The sequence below is a fragment of the Podarcis cretensis genome, assembly GCF_951804945.1.
Source record: "Podarcis cretensis genome assembly, chromosome: 3".
Lineage (NCBI taxonomy): Eukaryota > Metazoa > Chordata > Lepidosauria > Squamata > Lacertidae > Podarcis > Podarcis cretensis.
Window position 1 is genome coordinate 33,001,384 of NC_137172.1, and position 12,870 is coordinate 33,014,253.

At 45.9% G+C, this 12,870-nt stretch overlaps 1 protein-coding gene across 1 annotated transcript in view; it reads right to left on the bottom strand.

The window, feature by feature from the left end:
- Positions 1-12,583, bottom strand: part of PARP1 (poly(ADP-ribose) polymerase 1) — a 36,295-nt gene extending 23,712 nt beyond the window's left edge. The window contains exons 1-4 of the mRNA XM_079969182.1: positions 12,315-12,583; positions 4,318-4,480; positions 3,819-3,934; positions 2,560-2,774 (exon numbers count right to left, since the gene is read on the bottom strand). Coding sequence (XP_079825308.1) covers positions 2,560-2,774; positions 3,819-3,934; positions 4,318-4,480; positions 12,315-12,434 — 614 coding nt within the window. The 5' untranslated portion in view covers positions 12,435-12,583. The remainder of the gene's footprint in view (positions 1-2,559; positions 2,775-3,818; positions 3,935-4,317; positions 4,481-12,314) is intronic.
- Positions 12,584-12,870: the final 287 nt, after the last annotated feature.

Consider the following 12,870-nt stretch of genomic DNA (forward strand, 5'->3'; position numbering starts at 1 on the left):
CTGCACGTAGCGACACTGCACATGCGCTGTATAGTGCTGCTCCAGTGCCGGACGGTGCCAGGATCCTCCGTTCGCGGCTGGAGTGGCGAGAAACTGCTATACAGCGCATGTGCGGCGTCACTATGTACGGCACATGCATTGTACATAGTGACGCTGCACATGCGCCCTACGTAGTGACGCCCGCCCCGGGTGTCACGACGTCTTCCTTCGCCCGTTATGATGGACTGTATATTTGGCATAGGCTTTCCCCTTCCTTTCTTTGCAGCTTTTACACGTATCTGTGAGATCTGTTTCAAGTATCCCCATCATCAAAATGCAAATCACGAAACTGAAAATTGCCCAGAAATAGTTTAACACTTTGAGATACATTGAGCTAAATGGAAAATTGGTTAAATGTTGTTAACTGAAAACATCACACCAGATCACAGAAACATTGAACTGTAGAGAATTTCCTCTTCTCTTTGTTCCTGTGCTGGGGGGCCCTCCCTTTCCTACTTTGAGCTTAGAGATTGGTCAAGTGCTTGGGACTTCTGTCTCCAGTCCCAGATTGCAGTCCTAGAACACCTTGCAACCAGCTTTCTGAACAAAGAAAGCCCATCTTACTAACCCCTTCCGCAAAGCATTAGCTGAATGGCCATTCTCCTCAGCTTCTCCTCAGCTATCTTGATGCTCTACAGCAGGGATGGGGAAACTGCAGCATTCCAGATGCTTTTGGACTCCCTCTCCCTTCAGGCCCAGCCAAGGCAGTCCATTTTCAGGGATGATGGGAGTTATAGACTAACCACATCTGGAGAGTCTTAGGTTCCCCACTCAATACCAATGGCACTAAGACGGCAGCCTCTTTCCCACTACTGAAATCAAAGCATTTCCCTTGATCATTTTCACCACACTCTTGCCAAAAGGTCATGAGGTCTTCTCGCCCTACCTGGAGACAATGGGAATGAACAGGGGACCTTCTGCATGCAAAGTAGATGCCCTATGACTCAACCTCTGGTCCCTTCCCCTAGGAATGAAAAGGAAGCGACTGAACTGCGCCACAATGCCTTGTTTGGTCTTTGGGTGCAAAGGTCTGCCTATTAAATGAGAAAGCTTCTTGAAAGTCCAGCCATTTTTGAAGACCTAGATATGTCTCTGCTGCATGTGAACTTTTTACATGACTGCATGTACAGAAACCAAGAATCTAAGTGATTTCAAACTAACAACGCGATGACAAATGAAGCTGCTTTTAGCACTGACACCAAGCGAAGTTGTTTTCCACCATGAGTCTAGCACCGTTCTGTGCTTCTGTAGTAACCTGGCAAGCAAATGCAAATATTTCATTATGGAAGGGGTGCAGGAGCATTAATGAAAAATTATCTCCTTTGAAAATGGAAGCAAAAGCCCCCCACCACGGAAGCTTCTTCATAGTCAAAGCCTCCATGATTAGGCTCAGTTGCCAGAGCAAATCATTTATCCAGCTTCAGTTTCCTATGCTGCTCTGGGTGTGAGGCAAAGCAGGAGCCTCAAAATAGACACGGGAAGAAAGCATGCAAATCTGATCCCTTGGTTGCCAGCAATAGCTGACGAGTGTAAACATGGCATAGAAGTGACTTTCCTAAGAGGGCCTGGGTGCTTTGTCTGGCTCACAATACCATCCAAGTGTTGAAGTAAGGCTTGTATATATATTTCATGAGCTGCAGAGGCCTGAACAGCCTCAGCTAGAAGTTGGGCATTTAGAGTTTGTCCACACTTCCACTTTTCCCGTGCCTAGAAAGCAGGGATGTGAGTGGTTTTCTGCTTGCCCCATGCTTTCTAGGCATGAATCCGAGAGGTCTTCTATTTGCCCCACAGCTTTCCCTGGAAAACCCAACTATTTAACACTGAATCAGAGCAAATGGGGGAAAACCCCAGTTGACATTGCTCCACTTCCGTGGCAGAGATCGGGTTTCCCCAGGGGAAAGAGAGGGACGAAAGGAAATCTGGATTAGCAACCGAGTGCTGTTTCTCAAACTTGGATCCTCAGCCGGACAACAACTCCCATCAACAAATAGCCAGCAGCACCAGTGGTCAGGGATGATGGGATTTGAAGTCCAACAATGCTGGGGACCCAAGTTTGAGAAACACTGGTCCTACACTGTGTGACCATCTTATGTTTGTAGGCACTCCCGCTGTACCAAAGGAGACCCTGTTAAAGGCTTCACACAAGCAACCACTGCAGCTTAGTCAAGACACCTTACTCCCTGTGCCACTAGGGCAGAACAACAGGCAGCCTATTATCTGTGACCATGAAGTGCCACCTTGCTGATGAGCAGCCCTGCATGACCAGGTAACTCCATGAACCAAGAAGGTCAAATTACAGGACTTCAGTCTGAGCAACTTGTCTCGCAAGGAAGGTTAAGACTACCCAAGCCCCCTGTCTGAGCTGTCTCCTGGCAGCTCTCTGAACATCCTCTCTCCGGGGAGTGGAAAACCGAAGAAAGACCTTTTAAAGTTTCTGGCATTACTGTGCCTGACTCACAATTGCCTGAGCTACTGCTGTGTCGACAGAAATCCTGCCTTCTTTTGGCATACTCAACATACCCTTCATTCTTGACTGCAGGCAGCTGCTTTTTCAGAGTCTCTTTATCTTCAGCATTCAGGAGCCCAAAGCCTAACAGCTGAGAGGCACTAAAAGAGGCAAGAAACCCCAGATCTGCTCTGCGGCTGACGAAACAGGCTGGGTGGTACCAGTTGTCTATCATCCCCAACTGGGGCTTTTCGGGATGCACCATTTTCTTTGAAATCCTGATTTGACCCTGCAGGAGAAAGTGGGAGAAGGAGGGCGGATTAAATAAATGAGTGAGACCATACAACTGTCTGTGTTAGTGGCTTCACGTAAGCCAAACTATGGCTTGCTGTGAACAAGCAAGCATGCTGGAACCCCCTTCATTCCTGAAAGTGCCACACTGGGGACTCAGCTATACAGCTGCAAATAAAATATTTTAAGTGTGCTGTAAAGTGCAATATACGAATGTGACACTAGATGGCAACAGTGAGCTATGGCAAATTCAATGTATTTTCTTCAAAACTTTTTTTAAAAATGCATTTTCACAGCATTTTTTATTTGTGTGTAGATTCCATCTAGTGCTAGTCTGTCTTGCTTGAAACAAACCATGAGCTGCAAAACTGGCCAGGATGATCTCTCCCGGCACCAGCATGCTTGCATGTTCACAGTAAGCCATAGTTCGGTTTACCGTTATGTGCAAAAAGGCCAGATAATTTTATACACAAATTCACACTATAGTGGCTAAGTCAGCTCTTATACTAAACACGTGAGCTCTACAAGATTGTAAAAGGTTGCATGAGATATTGACAGAAGGTTGAGGAAAAATATGTATATTAAAAGACAATAATGAAGCATTTTGGAGAGAAATCTCATTAATTTCCCCCTATTAATTAAATTAATCAGCGCCTCTAATTCGTGCAGAAAGGTCCACAACTACAGATTATGCTCTAAAAGGAGGCAATTTTTGCCAATTTCACCTTTAGCCTCCAGCCACATTATTCTAGAGAATTTCTCAACCCTCCACAGTACAGGAAGATTGGAACCTGCTTTATATAGAGTAAGATCATTAGTCCATCCAGCTCAGTAATGCCTACACTGGCTGGCAGCAGCTCTTCATGGTTTCAGACTTGGGACATTCCCAGCTCTACCTGGAGATGCCGGGACTGAACATGGGACCTTCTGTATGCAAAGCAGATGCTCAGAGAACGAGCTACGGCCCTTCCCAAAAAGGATTTATACATTACGAGTGCTATAACTCATATTACAGAGACACAGAATTGGACAGCTATTTTACCTTTTCTATCTTCTGATCGCAGCCTTTGCAGGTGCTTCTGTTGGACTTTGCATATTCTGCGGCAAAATCGTTTAAACTTTTATCACTTTTGCCACCTCCCTCTTGGTCACCTTTGCCTGGAAAACAAAAAATATATATTTATATATATATTTATTAGATAAATGTCCAGCATTTCCCTGCATGGACCTCTGGGTAGTGAACATGGGTTAAATCTAACCGTGAAGAGACCATTTGGTATCTACGTCTGAAAAAAGAGAGAGGCCGAACAAAAACAATTTCCTCCAGTCCTCAAGCTGAAAACTTGCAAATGTCCATGGCAACTACATGGGAGGCTGATTCTTATTTACAACCGGTTTCCTTGCATCCAGGACACCTTCCACACATCTGGGACAGCAACTAGCACACAAGCCTGGGAACCCAAATGGCCCAAAGCTGCTTGATGTCTGGGCTCATACAGCAAGCGGCTATCTCTTTCGAGAGCCACTAAACATTTGCCTACCTGTTCCGGCGCCTCCACTTTCTATGGACTTCTTAATTTTCTCCTGATCTTCCCAACGCAGTTCCGAGAAGCCGACCACGTCAGTGTGGGACACCAGTCGAGCCCGCTTCCAGAAACAGGAGAAGTGGTGCCAGTGGGGTACTTTGCCATCAAACATGGGGGACTAAGAGGAAAAGAATGGCAAGAATAAGAAAAGGAGAGGAAGAAACTCAAATACGAACATGGCTATCCCATTTGGTGTGTGTGGGTGGGTGGAGGAACCCAATGAAATTCTGGCCCAGTTTATAATCTCACCCCCTACCACAGCATCACCCCTCCATCCTTCATCATTTTACCAAAGCACTGCAGAGGTTATTTAGTTACTATCCTGGCCACAGCTACACCTTAAAGCAGTATTATGCCACTTTAAACAGCCATGGCTTACCCCCAAAGAACCCTAGGAACTGTAGTCTGTTAAGGGTGCTGAGAGTTGTTAGGAGACCCCCATTCCGCTCACAGAACTACATTTTCCAGAGTTCCCTAGGAAGAGGGACTGATTGTTAAACCACTCCAGGAATTCTTAATTTAAACTCATTTTTAGTCTTATTGGAGCGAGTCCCCTTCTACGGTACATAAGAGGCTACAGTAATTAGGTGGCATAAAAATGGTCAAAATAAATATTGAATTACATTAAACATTCTCCACAATTCAATCTTACTTTTAGGTCTAGGAACAGGTAGATAAAAGGTGGCAGTAAGAGGTTAATGCATTTCAGGGTATTCAAAAAATGGCATAGGCTTGGGAGATGGGTACAGACATGTTGAAGCTCTCAGGTATCAAGAACACAGATTAGAGCAAAGTAACTGGAGTCAGAAATATGCCGTGCATGACCAGAATTAAGTTCAAAACCAAAAAAAAGAAGAAGCCGGAAGCCCTATGAAATATCCTGTCTTCTACTGACACCCTTGAAATGCTTCACACAGGAATGTAATCTCATTTAGCTGATAAATGACTCCAGACAGCAGATGCTAGGGTTTTTTCATGAAGCGCCTGAAGTATTGTGAATGGCAGAGCAGAACGCAGCGTAACCTCCCATCATTATTACCAAGTAATCCTAAATGCTCTAAAAGCTGAAACGTGAGCAGCGGCCTCTTCAGAACGTTAAATGTCCTCAGGTAAAGGCTCACAAAGCAGGCAGCACCTCTCGTGCTTCAAGGCCCTACTCCAATGCAACAAGGTTGAGTTGAAACTGACACCCCACTCAATACCATTCTGATGCAAACTCACTCGGGGGCCCAGAAATTGTAATAGGTGGTTGTGGAGACCCACCTGTCAGTCACCAAACGTCACAGGACAACCTCAAAGACGTGCAGTCAGTCCCAATCTGCTGAACGGTATTTTCTGAAAGCAGAGCCTCCCAAGAGGCTCCCAGGCCTCCCCAGTTTCCCAATGGGGAACTCCCTAGTGTAGCTGATCCCAGTGGGGTTTACTGTCAGAGAGACCCACTTGCAAAGGAACAAATCAGGGATACAGACGAAGCTCCCAATTATGGTCATGCCTCTTGTTCAGGTTGCGCATTTTCAGGTTGTGTCCCGTGGCGACCCGGAAGTACTGGAAAGGGTTACTTCTGGGTTTCGCCGCTCACGCATGTGCAGACGCGAATCGCGACCCGTGCATGCTCAGACGTGGGTTGTGTTCTGCTCATGTTGCGAACGGGGCTCCGTCTTTTGTGACCACGTCCTTACTTACGAAGCCAGGTGTGCGCAGTTTGGGGAAATCACCTCATGGGTCTATAATTTATAATGCATGTCATTTTTATTGTACATCTTTTTTACTAATTTGAATGCGTATCAGCGACATTTTGGAGCTGTGTTAGAAGCTCAGATATATCTATATGCTAATAGCCAAATGGCACCTTAAAGCTAGGTTGTGGTCACCACAATGGGATGTCTAGGCACCTTCCCCCCCCCCCATGTAAATTACTACTATTATTATTAATTTCTATACCGCTTTATATTTCAAAGAAAAAAAATCTCAAAGCAGTTTATAACACATTAAAACATCAAATAAAACAATATGGAATAAAACCAATTCAAGCATGAAGGAAAATATTTCAGATCCTTCTCTAAGTGACTTTTTGCCTTCCCCATTATTATTCAACTACTTAATTTACATAGCTGTCCCACAGCAGAAGTACTCTAGGAAGTCAGTGTGGTGTGGTGGCGAAGAGTGTGGAACTAGAACCTGAGAAATCAGGATTCAAATCCCCACTCAGACATGAACCTCACTGGGTGACCCTGGGCCAGGCTCTTAACCTACCTCACAGGGTCATTAACTGAGGAGGAGGGATAAACCATGTACTCCTTGAAGGAAAATGCAATAAATAAGCTCTTCTGCTTAAGAAAACTGGAGGGGCCAGCCAGATGGAGATGTCTGTCGCCAACCTGGGATCCAGAGATCTCCACATGGTTGCAATTGGACCTGCACCAACTGCAAAATGTGCCTGGCACCTGGGGAGTTTCAAACACTGTTTTGGAGTATCGGTTACACAGGAACATAGGAAGCTTCCTCATAAGCCGGACCATTGATCTGACTAGAGCTCAACACTGTATGGCAGGGCACATTCCTAAACCTACCTGGAGATGCCTTCTAAATGCACTGAGCTATAGTTCTTCCTCATATAAATAAATGAATAACATAGGGTTATAAGAAGGTGTCTTATACTGAGACAGACATTTGGTTCATTTAACTTGGTCCATTTACACTGACTGGCAGTGGTTCCTCAGGATTTCAGTATTCTTGGGAGATGCCAGGAATTGAAACTTAGACCTTCATTATTCAAAGATGATGCTCTAACAATGAACAATGCAAATTGAACACTAAGAGTTTTTCCCAACATTTGTCATATTCAGAGCAGACCACCTGAAATTAATAGACATGACTGACTGACTGACTTACATCCATTACTTTCAACACCGGAAGTCTCTTAAAAGGGAGGGGTGGGGAATGTGTAACCAAGTCATTTCAACACAACAGTTGTAAAATACTTCTAATTACAAGCTACTGCAGTTATAGGGTTGCAAGATTGTAGGGGGGCAGGGGCAGAATCCAAAATTATCTCCTGAACTGGGAGCCAACATATGCTCTCAATGGAGGAAGATGAACGATGCAGGTTTGCCAATGCCCCTCTATGCTGCTGCCCCCCACAGGGTCTGAGGGACAGTGGACCAGCCCCCTGCTGAAAAAGTTTGCTGACCCCTATTCTAGAGAGCCCTTAACCTTTTGGAATAACTACACAGGGACTGGAAGGAGGGAAGGAGGAATTGGACCAAAGAACCCAAAACACTTCCACTTCCTCAGTGAGAGAATTGTGTGAGTGGAGCTCTGCTCATGGGAATTTTGGATTCAACCCTGTATCTTCAGCTACACTGATTTTTCTGCCCAGACCTGCACACTGCAGAGGATTCTGGGTCATATTATAGGCCTTAGAATCCAAGGCAAATCTATTCAGATCATGGTAATATAACAGGTACAGCAGATGAAAAAGTATTCCTCTCCCTAACTTTTCCTCCTCCTCCTCTTCTTCTTATTTTGAAGGAGCTGAAAGAGACCTTCTGCAAATCCTTTGAAAAAGCTCTCACTCAGCCTCAGTAATCTCTTAACAAGAAACAAAGCTGTGCACTTTGCACTATATTAGCTGCAGAAGGCCATCTTATTTAAACAACTGAATGTTTTTCACTGGCTGCCTACTTGCTTCCCAGTACTGTACAACTGAAGTTGCTGCTTTTGATGTTTAATTCCTAATGGACTTGGACCTTGTGCCCCTCACAGAACACATACTTTGGTATAATTCACCCCACTCCTTAATATCACATACCAGTCCAGGAGTTCCTACTTCCTTCCTTTCCAGTCCCTGACTTAATGTTATGTTCAAACCATGTTTTATGACTTGTCTTGCTCCATGCAAACCACAATACGAAGCTATGTTTTCTTCTTGGCTTCTGATGGTTTGCAATGCTGTGTGAGTGCAGCCTCTTTGTCTATCGTCTTACTGGAGGTGCTGCTGCACAACTTTTCCATAGCAGCAAGTTCCAAACAAAAGCAAGGAACTAGATGTGCGAGAACAAAATCCATTTAATACAAAAGTCCTGCTGACTAGGGGATCAGTTACTCACAACAGGGATCTGAAGTATCTGTGATGGGGTTACGCTTCCCCCTAAAGGACCAAGTTCTTGGTTTGTGGTGATCCTTAAACCTGGTGTTGGATACTCAGGTGAGCTCCATGGTCGAGTGGGGATTCAAACCATTGTCTCTCAGGTTCTAGTCAAACACTCTAACCACTGCACATCAGGCCATTTTTTTTAAAGAAGGCAGTTTAAGAACCATACTCTGTTAACTAGCATGAGTTCTGAAACATTCCCCCAACCACTGATGTAGTTAATGTAAAAGGGAAAAATGTAAAATGAGTTAGGGATTTCTGGGAGACAGTGAACAGTTGCCAAGCATCTTTTCCTCACTAGAGGAGGAGCAGAACCCATCAAAATAACATTGGGATTACAAAACTTATAATAACTTGTTGGTCCCAAGCGCTTGTGCAGAGTAATTATTTAAGGAATTAATAAACAAGAATTATTTTTAAATTTTGAATACTATAAAAGTCTTTGAGGATTACCCAGCATATGCTAATTGAATTTCTATCATTTTCCAGATATTTATACAGTGCTCTGTATGTTGACAGAGGTCTCTGAACCTTCCAAGAGAAATGCTTTCCATGTCTGATTTATGAATAATTGTAGCCACTAAATTCATAGCGGAAGACAATCTTTGAACATTGTCTTTTGAGTGGAGTAAGAAATCTGAAACCAAGGGACCTCTATCTGGATGCTTTTCCAGTTGGGAAAGGCTTGTGAGCAGACATGTCTTTCTGCTGGAGAAAGTTCACTTGTTTGCTGTTGATCTATGCCTGCCTGTTCACTTGAATTATTTGGTTTACCAGGCATTATATTAACAGACTTGTTTCCAAGACAGTTATTCCTGCATGACCTAAATCTTTTGTTACCCACAGCAGCATGTGAGCAATCTATTTTTAGCTACAACTTTTTCTTTTAACAGAAGTCTGAGTCACTGCCACTCAGGTATGCCTTCACACCTTTCAGTTCTTGTTGCATAATCTCAGCTGTCAAATTGGCTTGATCAGGCTTTGAAACACTGATTTAACATGATGATAACCCAGAGCCTCCTTGGGCCAAAAAGCCATGTTCTCTTAAACTGCAAGCTCAGCCTATAATTCCAGAGCAGAGGGGAAGCTCCTGTCATGCCCCCAGACTGGAAACTTATGTTTGTAGTCAGACATTAAAACACAGACCCCCAATTTGGCTGTAACAGAAAACTGATTCAAGAAACCTCAGAAGTACTGAACTGCGGCATATCAGAGTTGGGAGAGGGAAACGGAAAGAGCGGGCACAAAGCTGGTGAATAATTCTCAGGCTTCATACACTGAACCATGCTTAAGTAATTGTAATATTAGTGCTATACCATTACAATGAGATGTGTTCACACATTACATTCAGTGAGTATGCAACCTGTGAATACACCAGTAGTTGTAGTCTGTTTATCTGTGTACACAGTAGTTGCTGTACATGTTCACAGAAATACTTGTGCATTGGTGGAGACAGTTTGTACTTGCATTCAATGCAGGTTGTCTATGGGCTACTCATATTACGACTGTTTTCACCACCTTGTAATACTTACCAATGGTTGTGTTTTAAAGTCAGTGCAGCCTACCTTATTGGGTTATAATGTTAAGGTGCTGAGGCATATTTACTGGAGAACTAACAACAAATTTAGTAAGTAATGCTACAATCCTATAGACCAGTGGCTCCCAATTAGCTAAGTACTACAGAGTACTACAGACCCCCTTTTTTTCAAAAGCCAAGCCATGGACTTTCGAAAATGTTGACAAATCTATGGTAGTTATTGTTACATGAATAGTGCTGCAGACCCCTGGGTGGGGAATTGGGAACCACTGCTAAAGACAAGTCTCAGGAACACAATTGCTCTTTCTGGTAAATAGGCATGCACAGGATTGAAATGCAAATTATTTAGAAGTAGTGTTGCCAATTTGCAGCACATGAGTTCTACAAGTTTTCTCATCACATATCTTTTACCACTGCTGTTACAACATTTCAGAATTTAAAACTAAGCTGGTGTATTATCAATATATGCCTATTCATGATATTATTTTGTTACATGTTATAGATTGATTTCTATGGAAGTAAACTGTCCATCGATAAGGGAGAAGGGGGTTGCTAGTATTAAACATTACACACAGAACCTCTGCCAAAATTCTAAACTTACTGCCCTGGGCTCCTTTGGAAGGAAGGTCATGACACAAATGTAATAAATACTTGCAAAACGAGAGAAATGGTACCCACAGAGATCTGATGAAAGCGACAACAAAGTATTGCCCAAGACAAGGCAAACTCTGCATAAAAAGTTCCAGTTACAGATAGGTAGCCGTGTTGGTCTGCCATAGTCAAAACAAAATAAAAAAATTCCTTCCAGTAGCACCTTAAAGACCAACTAAGTTAGTTCTTGGTATGAGCTTTCGTGTGCATGCAGTGTATCTGAAGAAGTGTGAATGCACACGAAAGCTCATACCAAGAACTTAGCTGGTCTTTAAGGTGCTACTGGAAGGAATTTTTTTACTTTGTTCTGCATAAAAAGCACAATTAAGTTTCCAGTTCTCATGCTTCTGGAGTACCGCTTGAAAACGTGTGACTGCATTATGTGACTGGGGGACTGGCACCTGATCTAATGTGTACCCTGAACCTAAACCAAGTCGCACAGAGTTTAAAGGAAGTTACTTTCTCCCTATTAAACCCACAGTATTTGTATAGCACATTGCCCATTTACCTGGGAGTAACAAGGTGCTTGGGACGCGGGTGGCGCTGTGGGTAAAACCTCAGCGCCTAGGACTTGCCGATCGCATGGTCGGCGGTTCAAATCCCCGCAGCGGGGTGCGCTCCCGTCGTTCTGTCCCAGCGCCTGCCAACCTAGCAGTTCGAAAGCACCCCTGGGTGCAAGTAGATAAATAGGGACCGCTTACCAGCGGGAAGGTAAACGGCGTTCCGTGTGCTGTGCTGGCTCACCAGATGCAGCTTGTCACGCTGGCCACGTGACCCAGAAGTGTCTTCCAACAGCACTGGCTCCCGGCCTATAGAGTGAGATGAGCGCACAACCCTAGAGTCTGTCAAGACTGGCCCGAACGGGCAGGGGTACCTTTACCTTTTAACAAGGTGCTTACTTCTCTCAGAAGCATGCCCCAAAGCCTGCATTGCAAGTCAACTCTCCTGATCGCCGCCAACCCAAGCGAGATCTTCAAGAGTGGCAACCAAGTTCTGATTTTGCACTTGGCGATCGGCTAGCTACAAAACCTGACACCGGCCACTCTGGGGCAGCTTTCCTCGCCGTGACCAAACCAACCCCTTTAGCCATCCGGAGGTGGCCGAGGGCGGAGCACGCGGATGACCAAGCCATGGCGTAATCCTACGGCGCGTGTTACTTTATTTTTATACAGCTGCCTTCAGGTAAACGTAGCTCAGGGCGGTACACCACGTTTTACCCAGGCGCCGCTCCACTCCCCTGAGTTGCTCGGAGCGTACTCTCGAGTAAGTGTGCTTAGGATTGCAGCCTAAACCTAGACCTGCACGCTGAGCTGCTCTGAGGCAGCGGGAGGAGGAGGAGAACGACGACGGGGAAAGCCCCTTCGCCCTGCAAAGAGCGAGACCGTGCAAGTGGGCGGCTTCTCCTCCGAAACCCGCATGCGGCACATGGCCGGGTTGATCGGACCCCGGAAGGCTGCTGCTCCATCTGGCTGCTGCCAGAAACAAAGGGCGGCGGCGGCGGCGGCCCCAGAGCAACCCTGGAGGCGCACCTACAAAGGCACCTGCACCTCTGCAAGCAACGTGGCGCGGCGGGGCTGCCCGGAGCCCGCGGTGGCTGGTCGGGCGAAGTACCTGCACCATGATGGCCAGGCGGAGCGAGTCCTTGGCGATGTTGTCGCCGCATTTCTTGCAAGAAGCCCGGCCGCTCTTGGCGTACTCGGCCCGGTACATCTTCTCTGCAGGCTCCGCCATAGCTGCACCAGCAAGCCCGACCGAAACCAGCTCGGGCTGAGGAGGAGGAGGAGGCGGAGGAGAGGAGGCAGCAGCAGCAGCAGCGGCGCCAAAAAACCAGCCGGATGGCTTCTTACACAGCCAGGCTCCCGCCCCTCGGAGCCGAGCGCAGAGCGATCGAGCCGCGCCCCGTCCAAGCCTTCTTCCTTTCGGCGATCGATTAGCCGCGCCGCGGCCAGGAGTCCTAGGTCTCGAGAGCGACCCCCACAAACTCTCCAGGGAAGATGACGAGCAATCGTCGCGCTCGGCTGGCGGAGCCGCGAGGGAAAGGGCCGGCGGTCACGTGGTCGGCGAGGGCGTTCTATGGAGTTGCCCTCGGCGTTTAAGGGCGTTCTCCCTTCTCCCTCGCTCTGCCTCCTCTGGGTGGCGGCACGTGCTTGCTCCTTTTTAGGTAGGC